Raw genomic sequence first — 13,484 nt, 5'->3', positions numbered from 1 at the left:
GACTTGTTTTCCCAGTTTCTGGCAAAACAGATTTGGTGATCACTTGGTTTTCCGCAACCGAGTCGGTTTTGGAGGAAGTAGAAGCCTCAAGGGAATGCGGTGATGTCTTTATGACGGTTTTGCTCTTAGCGAGCACTTTCGCCACCGAAGGGGTGGTTTTTGACCCCGCCATAAGTTTGGTGGAGCCAAGGGGTCTTCCGCGTCGGGAAGGATTTTGTTGTGTTGTTTGTTTTTTGTTTGTTGATTTGTTCATAATTTTGCGGTGCGGTCACTCAGCTGACGTGTCAGCAGTCGTAACTAGAGTTGGGTATTTCCCGAGAAAATCTCAATCTCGAGAATCGGGATTTCCCGAAATAACGAAAATTTCAATTCTCGAGATGCGGGATTTCCCGAAAATAATTTTTGAGATTTCTCGAGAATTCTCGAAAATTCGGGAAAAATTCCAAAAAATTAAAAAAAAAAATCTAAAACCAGTGTAAGGCAATGAATTTCATAAAATATTATTTTTATTTATTTTTATTAAAGTATAAATTACATAAAAAAATATTTGAAAATATTACTATTTCAATTATTGCAAACAAAAAAGTGAAACAAAAATATTTACAAAAAAATTCAAAACAAAAATAATTCAAGATTATACTTATTAAAATAGGGGAAAAAGTGATTGTAAACATTATTTCCCAAAATAGTGTTTTAAAAAACACAGACTGTCAATGGCTTCGTCTGACAATCGCGTACGCTTTTTGGACACAAAATTACCCGCTGTAGAAAAATTCCTCTCATTTTGAGTCGATGTTGGCTTAACAGTGTTAAAAGCCCCGATCAGTCTTTCAACATTTTGTGTTTTCTCTCCAGTTTTTTCATATAGTTTTAGCTCGTTTCTAAGCGACGAAAACATCTGGTTCGCCGCATGTTGCGCAATGTCTGCTTTCGGTTTTGAGCATTGCTGAACGTATTTTTGAAGCTGTTTCGCCATATCTTCTTCATCGACGTTGTTGGTTGCAATTACGTCATCATCGTCAGAACTAGACACTGCTTGGTCTTCTTGAATGCTCTTAGAAAATAGACGAACCAAGTAGTTTTCGGTTTCTTTTATCAATTCTGTTTTAGAACAGGTGTGGAAAAATTCAGATTTGTCACTAGAGCTATTAACTGGATCGTGTAAATATTTAAAGGCCGATAACAAACGGCTAGATCTACGAGCTGTTAAGTTTTTTTTTAGGCTGGATAAGAATTCATTGCCCAATTCGGTGTGCTGATTCTCCAATTTTGTGAACAAAAATTTGAGAATAGAATCCGCAGCAAGTAAGTTCACATTTTGGCGACTAAGTGCTTCTACAGCAACACGTATAGGTTTAAGAGCATTTATGATATCCTCGCAATACTTTTCTTCTGCGTCAGTAGTGGCCATAAAATTTAAATTAAGAGTGTCGAGCGCCTTACGAACATGCTTGCTGATGCAAATGTATCTGGCCAGCATAGTTTCCAGGCTATTCCAACGAGTTTTGCAATCCAACAGCAAGAGAAGCTCTTTCTTCTCGACCTCTTTAACATAATCCTGCAAGATGGCATTCCGTACAGGCGAGTTCTTGAATTTCAAAACTATCTTGCGAACCTTTTTTACGATTTCAAATGCAGACTTTATAGTGACCGTCTTGTCAGCAACAAATACGATATTGTCGTCCTCGTCATTGGAAGCGTTTTCCGCATTAATGTCGGAAAATGAAGTACTGGCTGCATTGTTTTCATTTTCATCGGAGCCTCTATCATCCGAATCGTCTCCATCTCTTACGTCACTATCGTATATCCTGTTTGCGACTTTTCGTTTCTGGTACATTACCTCCATGACCGCCAAATGTATGCCGTGATTGTAGCAAATCTGTTGATGCGCTGGTGATAGTCTTCCAAATTTGATCATGACACTGGCACCATCACTTGTAATAGCCACGATGTCGGACTGTAGTTTTATATTGAAGTCTGAAAGCTTTGCATTTACGAGCTCATATACTTTTTCAGCGGGACATGATTCCTGAATGCGAACCAGGCCAAGGTTGTCAGATTGTCCATCGTCATAATATATATGGAAGTTCATGTAACGTCGGTTTCGCACGCCTGTCCACTCGTCGATGCTCAAGCTGAACTTACGCTGTGCACGCTCCATGTGACGGTGAAGTCCAGATGTTGACGATGACTTGCATTTAATGATTTTAGTGCATTTCAAACATGTTGCTTCGGCGTCAAATCGCTTGAAAAGCTGCCACACTTGGTCGTATTCGTATTCTGAACTCATGATTTTTAATGCTAAAAATTCAAAATTTGTTTTAAATTTTCTTTTTTAAAGGAAGTAACTAACCGGTACTCACAGTCAACGATACGTCGATTCAAAACTTAAAAATAAGTAATATTTGGACCACAAAATATTTTATTATACGGTGTATAATTTATACTTAAACAGGTACCACAAAATGAAATGCACCCGCTCACTACAAAAAATAAATTTACAAACGTCATCTGTGCAGTCTGCGAACAAATTGAAATTGCTTGACTATTTTCAAAGCATTCCTAATTGCTTAACTTCTGCTACATATGTATAAGAAACACATAAAACTAAACTTCATTAGCTTGATGTTACAGTGCTTTCCCTCGACATAGCATAGCAACGCATCTAGCATTTACTCTGTAGTCACCCTAAAACAAAAAAAAAACAAACAAACAAACAAATGGAACAGTTATACTGTTGTGGCTTTTCGCGTAGCAATTGAAACTATGGTGTGAATTGTATGTGATTCTGCGAAACAGTATGTAGTGTGCGATTCTTTGTAACATAATGGCCGTTACAGTTTGGTGTTTCCAGGTATTAATCATATGTATGTGTATTCTTTTACTTTTGAAAGAATTGTTTTTTCTCTTAATATTTGACAACAAAAATTAAAAAAAAAAATGGATTTCTCGAGAAATCTTGAAACATTCTCGAGATTCGGGATTTCCCGAAATGCTAAAAATTTCAATTCTCGAGATTCGGGATAGAAAAATATCGAGAATTTCTCGAGAATTCCCGTCGGGAAATTCCCGAAACCCAACTCTAGTCGTAACCTGGGATTTAGATAGGGAAATAATGGGGTCCGCCACGCCAGAGCCCTATGCCGTGGTAAGTCGAATTGAAACTGGGGTGCGACAGGTGCCCCAGAGTCCGCATACTAGCGACTTAGCTCACCCTAAGCCATGCATCCCTCGGCGTGTGCTGTTCCACCTTGGATTGGTAGCCTTTGATATAAGGGAGTGGCCTTCTCCACGTGAGTCCATGTTTATTCCATTCGTATTAGCAGAGACATGACCTACTAATACGAGTGGCTTCTCGCCATCCACCGAAGTGGATATGGGTCACTGCCAGCAATTATGGCAGTTACGGCACGCGAGTTATGCAACCAATTAAAGTCGCACAAACAAATAACATAATTGTTGATAACGACGAGATCAGCATAATCATGCAGAGGTACTTGAACCAAGATCGAATTTCAAAAGCATAAACAACGGAAGCGTCGCCGTCACTCCCGTTGCTCGATCAACAATTTATGCATATGCCAAAGCAAAGTTATGCAACCAATTAAAGTCGCACAATAATCATACAGAGGTACTTGAACTAAGATCAAATTTCAAAAGCATAAACAACGGAAGCGTCGCCGTCGCTCCCGTTCCTCGATCAACAATTATGGAAAAAACGAAATGGGCATTTGCATATGCCAAAGCATATTATAATTTCAGTCTTAAGATTCAATTGTAACTGGACAGAAGTCCAAGTTCTTTCAACAAAATTTAATTGTGTCAAAGTTCTTTCACCAAAAATATAATTGTTCTTTCAACAAAATTTAATTGTGTCAAAGTTCTTTCACCAAAAATATAATTGTTCTTTCAACAAAATTTAATTGGCGCAGTCGAAATCGGACAAATACGTTCAGAATTAACCAAAGTTAATCCGCGAGAAAATTTTTTAATTTAAACCACAATGGAAGCAGAGATGGATAAATTAAGAGCAGTATTGCTTCAACAGGAAGGAGAGTTGAACCTATTAAGGCAACAAAATCAACAACAACAACAACAACTGCAACAACAACAACAACAACAACCACAATATCAAGAGCAACAACATCAACAACAACCAATCCAGTGGCTGTCAAACAAAGATATCATCCAGCAGTTTCGCCAGCTAAGGCAGCTCGACGACCAACATGATGTGTTAGCCTTTATAAAATCTGTGGAGTTCCTCATGACATTATGCCAAGGAAACGCATTACTGATCCAGTTTGGCATTAGCATCGTCGCTAATGAAAAGGTGTCGGGAACAGCAGCAAATTTCATCAGACAATTGGGGATGGAGCCTAGCTGGGACCAAATGAAGACCAAACTGATGGAGCAAATGCGACCCAGGATGACCTACGAGGACGTATTCGATAAATGCAGATTCATCAAAGTGAGTAGTTTAAGAGATTTGTTCCAGGAGTTTGAGAAAGCAAAGTGCGAAATAAACAAAATATATATGTTCGACGAATCCAAACCAGCCATGTATGAAAATGATAAAGTAGATAGAGATTTGTTAAACATGCTAACGAATAAAATAGACACTCCGTTCAGGATTCATGTCGATCAGGGCATGTCTATGCATGCTTTACAAACGAAATATTCAAATATTAAAGCACTGGACGACCCCAGAGCTATTTTACAGAGGTATAGAAAAAATTCGAACAATACCTATAACAAACAGGGTAACACTAACACTAACACCAACACTAACGCTAACACTAACATTAGCACCACTCATAAAAACGCAACCCAGAATAATCAGTTTGCTAGTAATAATAACTATACCAAACAGAATCAGGGTGGCTGGCCAAACACCAATAATAACGCCGGCCCACCTCAGAGTGACCGAGTCAACCAACAGTCGTATAACAGGTCACAACCCACCCAAAACCCAAATTTTAAACCTAACTATAACAACAAGGGTAACAGCTCAAAACAGACAAGAATGTCTCATATGAGCGTTGACACTCAAAAGAATGATCCCACACCCATGGAGATTGGGACTTTAGAAGAAAATCAGGCAGAAGAAGAAGAGGAAGAACAGGTAAATTTTTTGATTCCTTGCCTAGAGCAACCTTACCCATAATAGTATGGACAATAGGAAAAGAAAAAATTAAATGCTTAGTCGACACTGGTGCGACGACAAGCATCTTAAAATCAAGAATTCTTGAATTCCAATACCCCAAAACAGAACTCACCAAACCATGCTCTTATAAAACTCTTAACGGCATTAATGTCGTGAAATACACCGTAACAACACCACTTCCAAAAGAGATACCCTACTCGGGGACACTACAGTGGAAACTTATAGATTTCTCAAACAAAAATTTCTCGGCAATAATAGGCCAAAATTTCTTAAAAGCCTTCAATGCTCAAATCAACAACACAGAGCGATATGTACAATTGCTCGATAGAAAATTTTATTTTTTGGATTACGAATACCCAGAAGCAATGCACAATGCTTGTGCTCTGCAACCCGTGAACAGAGAAGAAATACGAGATCGCTTCAACCTCGCTCATTTAAATGACGAGGAACGTCGAGCCGTCGAAACCCTATTCGCGGAATTTGACGACTTATTTTTTCAAGAGGGGGACGTTTTGTCAGCAACAAACCAGATTTCCCACGAAATAATTACCACAGTGGATAGGCCTTTATATTCTAAAATATATAGATATCCCCAAATACATGAAAAAGAAATAAATAGACAGATAAAGGAAATGCTTGAGCAGAACATAATAAAAAAGAGTAACTCACCCTACAACAGTCCCTTATGGATCGTCGAGAAAAAACTCGATAATTCAGGGTCAAAAAAGTTCAGAATCGTCATCGATTACCGTAAATTAAACGAATTCACGGTCGATGACAGATTTCCAATCCCTAATCTAAACTCTCTATTGGATAAATTAGGTAGATCCCAATATTTCACAACCCTCGATCTGGCGAAGGGTTTTCACCAAATTCTCGTAAGAGAGGAAGACAGACCAAAAACGGCATTTTCAACACCGTCAGGTCACTATGAGTTTGTCAGAATGCCGTTCGGACTAAAAAATGCTCCATCGACATTCCAGAGGCTCATGAATGAAGTCTTGAAAGATCATATTAATGACAACTGTGTCGTCTACATGGACGACATATTAATTTTTAGCACTTCCCTTCAGGAACATATGACCACCCTAAGGAAAATATTTAGAACCTTGAAGGAGGCAAATTTGAAAATTCAAGTAGATAAGTGTGACTTTCTTAAGAAAGAAACACAATTTCTTGGCCACATCCTGACCACTCACGGTATTAGACCGAACCCAGACAAAGTAAATATTATACAAAATTTAAAATTACCCAAAACGGCAAAACAGATTAAATCATTCCTGGGAATGACAGGATTTTACAGAAAGTTCGTTAGGGATTATGCAAAAATAGCATTCCCCATGTCAAGGTATCTGAAGAAAAACGAGACGATCAACACTGACGACCCAAGCTATATAGCTGCATTCGAAAAGTTGAAGACACTAGTTACAAACAGTCCAGTCCTACGATACCCAAATTTTTCCAAGAAATTCACTGTCACTACAGACGCCAGTAATTTCGCGGTGGGAGCAGTGCTATCTCAAGAGAGCCACCCAATCGCATATGCATCCCGAACATTAAATCAACATGAATGCAACTACTCGACTATAGAGAAAGAGCTTCTAGCCATAGTGTGGGCCGTAAAGTACTTTCGACCGTATGTTTATGGTAGAGAATTCGACCTCGAGAGCGATCACCAACCCTTAAAATGGCTGATGGCTAAATATACGGGCAAAGATATAAGCCCAAGACTGCAGAGATGGCTCATTAATCTAGGGGAGTACAAGTTCCATATAGAATACATAAAAGGAAAAAATAATAATATTGCTGATTTTTTGAGTAGGATTAAAGAAGACGAAATTAACCTAATGGAGGTCGAATCAACAGACGAAGAAGACAACAAATCCCTGACTGAAACAGTTCACTCTCAAGAAGAGGATCAGGGTTTTAACATGTCCATACTAGAAACGGCAGTCAACAGATTCAAAACACAAATAATTTTCACAGAAAAGAAACCCAACACCATAGTACAAGTGTTTGGCAAAAAGAGAATTTATATTAACAAAAAAGACTTGGAAAACAACCAAGCAGTAAACATCCTCAGACGAGAAATAACAGCAGGAAAGATAGGAGTTTTTTCACACCTAAGCGACCATGAATTTTACCAATTTCAAAAAATATTAACAAAGGAATACACTTCCAATCAAAAAGTAAGGTTCGTAAAATGTACCAGGTTCGCTACAGACATAGAGTCTGAAGATGAGTTGCACACCCAAATAGCTCTGTTTCATAAAAATGAGAGTGGCCATTGCGGGATAGTTGCTACCTATCAGAAACTTAAACTTGAAATTTACCATCCCAATCTAAAAACACACATCCACAGAATAATAAATAATTGCGACGTTTGCAATGGTGGGAAATATGATAGGAAACCCATTAAAAACAACTTCCATCTAACAGAAACACCAAAAACCTGCAACGAGATAATACATGTGGACACATATGTGAATTCAAAACAATCTTTCATAATATTCATTGATAAATTCTCAAAACACGCCACTTGCTTGCCACTGACCGATAGAAATAGTATCACAATAGTAGAACACATTCAACAGTTCTTGTCCATTAAAGGGAAAGTCCAGAAATTTGTCTTCGACAACGAATTCAATAGCTTGAACGTCAGGGAATTCCTGGAAAAAGAAGGCATAGAATACCACTCAACAAAGCCAAATAGTCATACTGGCAATAGCGATGTCGAAAGACTTAATAATACATTGACTGAGAAAATTCGTACACTAAATATAGAAGAGAAAAGGCCTATAATTGAACAAATGGCCAGAGCTGTATACTTTTACAACAATACACACCACACCACCACAAAATCTACACCGTTCGAAGTACAAAACCATAAAGTCGATCACAAAGAATTATATGACAGAATGTCAGCACAAAAAGCAAAAAAAATAGCAAAGCTAAACAATAACAGGGAAACTTACATAGAAACCAGAACAGAAGGATTTATAAAATATTACAAAAACTTAAGACACAAGGAAGAACCCAAATTTAGGAAAACAAAATTACAAAACATCCACACAACAAACATTAAAAGACCTACAAAATTTTCAGATAACGTTGACGCTCCTCATCATGTGCCTGCTGCCAACACTGTCGACGGCAATGATCAACATAACCCCGATCCAGGCTGAAACCGGATTCATATCGCTGGGGGAAAGTACGGTGGAGCTGGTTAGCGAATTCAAAATGGTCCTACATATAATAAGTCCAAAAGAAATATTAGAATTAACCAACATAATCCAGAATAATACGAAAATTCTGGTTAAGAAAGATAGGCATAGGCTAGATACAGAGATAGAAACTATAAAAATCGAAATAAGATCCATAACCCCAAATTCGCTAGCAAGACAAAAACGCGGCCTTATCAACGCAATAGGAAAAACTCAGAAGTGGCTCACCGGTCTCATGGATGATGACGATAGGGAAATCATTATGAATCATCTCCTTAATAACCAAGAAAACCAAAATAACATAATTAACAATATTAACAAACAAGTAAAAATAAATAACGACTTACAAAATTCTATTAACACACTTAAAGAAGTAATATTGGATGACAGGGAAAAAATAACCAAAACTCTTAACAACATTGAGACATATAATACCATGCTCAGAACAGACATAATGTATCATGATCAACTGTTGAAGTTGAAATTTTTGCATGATAAAGTAGACACCATCTTGGACACAATAGCGTCAGCTAAATATAACCTCTTCCACCCCTCAATACTAACGAACGAAGAGTTTATACTCTATAATATAGATTTTTACAAAATTAAATTAATTCGCATGGGAGTCATGACCTATGACACTAATATAATCATAGCAATCAAAATGCCAACTAACTACCACAGTATTCTTAATAACCCCACTAACTAATCAGAAGAACAAAAGAATCGACATGAGTCCCGAAAGAGTAATAAAAATAGAGAACAAAACTTATACATACGAGTTACAGAAAACAATAAATGAACTCAAGCTTAGCTCTAACTGTATAATTAAAAGAAATTGTAAAATGATAGAAGATGTAGAATTTAAGACAAAATTAATAAACGAAGGTACATTGTTAATAAGTAATGCACAAGATAATGAAATTCAATACAATTGCAACAATACCACCAATAGCGAAATATTAAGAGGAAACTTCCTCATAGAATTCACAAATTGCACAGTCCTCATAGATGAAACATACTACAAAAATAGCCAAGAAATTTATACACAATCATTTGCCAATGAAGAAGAGGAGGAAAACTCATTTAACTTCACCGAAAAGCAGACGTTTAAAGAAATCGTATTAAAAGAAATAGAAAACACAAAAACAATTAAAGAAATAAAAATACAAACAATAGTTTCCAACAGTTTCGGCATAGTATCAATTACTCTTGTACTCCTCTTCATAGGAATATATTCCTATAACAAATGTAAAAGAGGAATCCAGGAGAATCCCTCATCAAAGGGGGGAGGAGTTATGCAACCAATTAAAGTCGCACGAACAAATAACATAATTGTTGATAACGACGAGATCAGCATAATCATGCAGAGGTACTTGAACCAAGATCGAATTTCAAAAGCATAAACAACGGAAGCGTCGCCGTCACTCCCGTTGCTCGATCAACAATTTATGCATATGCCAAAGCAAAGTTATGCAACCAATTAAAGTCGCACAATAATCATACAGAGGTACTTGAACTAAGATCAAATTTCAAAAGCATAAACAACGGAAGCGTCGCCGTCGCTCCCGTTGCTCGATCAACAATTATGGAAAAAACGAAATGGACATTTGCATATGCCAAAGCATATTATAATTTCAGTCTTAAGATTCAATTGTAACTGGACAGAAGTCCAAGTTCTTTCAACAAAATTTAATTGTGTCAAAGTTCTTTCACCAAAAATATAATTGTTCTTTCAACAAAATTTAATTGTGTCAAAGTTCTTTCACCAAAAATATAATTGTTCTTTCAACAAAATTTAATTCGCGTGCAGTAACCCTGCACTACATGTTGTTCCCCCTACCATAGTTGTTGGTTGACGAGAACTAGGCTGGTTCGCGAGTAGGCTTTTACCAAGGCTATGACCTACTTAACCACAGAAGATAACTGTACCCTATCCACCACCTGGGACGCGCCGCAATAGGTGCCCAACCCAAGGGAAGGAGAATCATACTTTAGAGAAGATATGCGGTTAGCTGACATATCAACAATATTTACAGTAAGATGTGGTTTGTTAAAACTGAATGCAATAGCTTATGGAAACGCGGTAAAAATTTGCACACTATGCAACTCAAACGAAGAAGAAGACATGTACCACTTCTTAGGAAGGTGCCTTGTACTGAAGGAAATCAGACAAAGATACTTAAATGCAGAGAAGCTAAACGACGCTGAAGTAATATATATACTAAATGGCCAAAATTGGAGAACACTAACTGGCTTTATATACTCAGCCTGACACTATAGAGATTTTCTTATAGCAGAGTTCCATTATTAATTAATTAAAGAGCTGTGACAGACAACATCGTTATTGTCACAAACATTCTTATTTATTTCTTTATTTACTTTAATATATTAAATGAATTAAGGTATGAATCAAATCAATTGTTAACCATAATCCCTACTAATATTATAAATGTGAATGTAAGTTTGTTTGTTACGCTTTCACGCCAAAACTACTTAACCAATTATTATGAAAATTTGTACACATGTTTCTGGAGGTGTTAGAAGTAACATAGGAATTTCAGCTGGTTGAAATTTTTCTATACATATTTATTGTTTTTTTATTAAACAGTTTTATTTAGCTTGCCCAGTTTATTTATTTGTTTGTTTGGGTAAAATTTAGTCATTGGAATTTTACGCTTTTCTTGATGATCTGATATTTGGTATTCTTCTGTTATTTTTATGTTTTTATATAAAATATATATATATATAAAATTTTGATTTTTTAGGTTTGGTGTCATTTTTGTGGTTAGATGTAACTTGATTATTTTAAATCTTACCACTGATTTTAATTCTTACTCTGTTCTTCTTTAAAAATGCCTCGGAAACGGAAATCTGATCTATCTAGAGAGGATTTTATCTCCTCCTAAGACCATGCTGACTGCCTTTTTCCACCTTTGTCAGAATGATACTTTTGCAATGACATTATTGTACTCTGAGGTTCCCCGTTATTATACATGGAACACCTCAAAAAAAGAGTGGCATCGTCGTGTTCAAGGTACACCTGTTGAAAATCAACCCGGGGTTAAAGCATCGGATGCTCTTGGTCGTGTCTATACTGTACATGTTACAAATTTCGAATACTTTTGTCTGCGTATGTTATTGCATCATATTAGAGGTCCAACTAGCTTTACAGAACGTAAAATTGTCAATGGTCAGGAATGTTAAACATACAGAGAGGCATGTGAATCTCGGCGATTGTTAGAAAATGATAATCATTGGGACGAAACTTTGGAGGAAACGGTACAATGTCGATCACCAGATAAAATCAGGGAACTTTACGCTACGGTTTTATCTTCTTGCGGTCTTTCTAATCCTCAAACTCTTTGGGATAAGTACAAGAATAGATACATTAGATACATTACATCAGATATTTTACATCAACTGCAGCGAGTACATACAGATATGGCTTTCAATGAAGATATCTACAACGAAACGCTAATTATAATCGAAAATAAGGTTTTTACAATGGTTGGAAAAAAATTAAATGATTTTGGAATGCAAAGCCCGCGACGAAACAATACAGATGACTTTAATAATGAAATTGCTCGAGAGCTAGATTATGATTTTATAGCACTGCAACATCAAGTAACAGAATTAGTCCCTCAATTAATTCCAGGATTATTAAGGTCCGTCAGAAAAGACAAACAAATAGCAGTTTCTGTAGCTTCTTCGGGTATTTCCGCGACGCTATTAAACGGCGTCCGTACAGCACATTCTGTTTTAAAATTACCATTAAATCTGGCACAGGAAAATTTGTAATTTCAGTAAAAATAGTTCGCGAGGTAGGATGCTGCGAGAATGTAAGCTTTTAGTGTGGGATGAAAGTACAATGTCTCACAAGAAGGCTATAGAAGCTTTAAATTGGAGTCTCTAGGACTTGCGAGATAGTTCAGATATAATTAGAGGAATAGTAGTTTTATTGGCTGGTGATTTCCGACAAACCCTTCATTCAGAGAGGGACACCAGCAGATAAAATTCAAGCATTATGCTTATTAAATCATTATGCTTATGGTCGAAAGTTGAAAAACTCAGCCTGAAAACGAATATGAGAGTTCATCTTCATAATGACGTGGACTCGGGACTTTATGCAGAAATGTTGTTGAAAATTGGTGATGGTTGTTTAGACGTTGACAAAGAAGGTTATATATCACTATCAAGAGAAGTTTGCAATTTAGTAGAAAATGATGTAGATCTCATCGCTCATGTTTTTTCCGGAATTGCAACAAAGTTTGAGTTGTGATCAGTGGTTGTGCGCAAGAGCAATATTAAATGAAATAGTTTCTATTGAATTAATTAAAGTAGTTTCTAGGATCAACACTGACATTTTTAAAGAGGTGCAAAGAGAAATGGAGGAATATTTGTCAATGGATACAATTATGGATACGGAACTAAGTACTTCATATCCTATGGAATTTTTAAACTCACTTGAACTGTCGGGTGTACCGTCACATAAAATTCAATTAAAATTGAATGTACCAGTGATGCTTATGCGAAATCTAAATGCTCCTCTGCTATGTAATGGAACAAGACTTCGGTTAACAAAATTGGGGCAAAATATACTTGGTGCTACTATTTGAACAGGTATGGGTAAGGGAAAAAGTGTCGCATTCCAATTATTCCCACTGACCTTCCATTCCAATTCAAAAGGGTCCAGTTTCCCGTCAAGCTTAGCTTTGCTGTTACCATAAACAAAGCACAAGGGCAGACATTGCAGGTAGCGGGAGTGCATTTAGAAAAGCCATGCCTCTCTCACGGTCAACTATATGTAGCATGTTCGCGAGTGTCTAATGCCCGGAATTTACACATATTTGCAAAAGACGGAAAACTTATAATATAGTCTACAAAAATATCCTAGATTAATACTCTCCATTATATCTTTTTGAATTATAAGAATTTAAAATTATTTATTTTTGTTACAGTGAAATATATTTTAACATTTGTTGTTGTAATTAAATAAAGCATATTTTAAGTTTTTGAAACTGATTGTATGTAGTAATTTTTAAATACTAAATTACATTGATTCAGTTTTATTGAAATGTAATGATCTTCGATAT

General features: G+C 36.5%; 1 protein-coding gene across 1 annotated transcript; it reads left to right on the top strand.

Annotated features, from left to right (window-relative positions):
• Positions 1–4,426: 4,426 nt before the first annotated feature.
• LOC129251177 (uncharacterized protein DDB_G0287625-like) lies at positions 4,427–5,164 on the top strand. Its single transcript, XM_054890539.1, has one exon. The coding sequence runs from the start codon at positions 4,427–4,429 to the stop codon at positions 5,162–5,164; it is 738 nt and encodes a 245-aa protein (XP_054746514.1).
• Positions 5,165–13,484: the final 8,320 nt, after the last annotated feature.

The sequence above is a fragment of the Anastrepha obliqua genome, unplaced genomic scaffold (assembly GCF_027943255.1).
Source record: "Anastrepha obliqua isolate idAnaObli1 unplaced genomic scaffold, idAnaObli1_1.0 ptg000009l, whole genome shotgun sequence".
Classification (NCBI taxonomy): domain Eukaryota; kingdom Metazoa; phylum Arthropoda; class Insecta; order Diptera; family Tephritidae; genus Anastrepha; species Anastrepha obliqua.
Note: the sequence above shows the minus strand (reverse complement) of the source record. Positions and strands in the feature narration are given on the sequence as shown.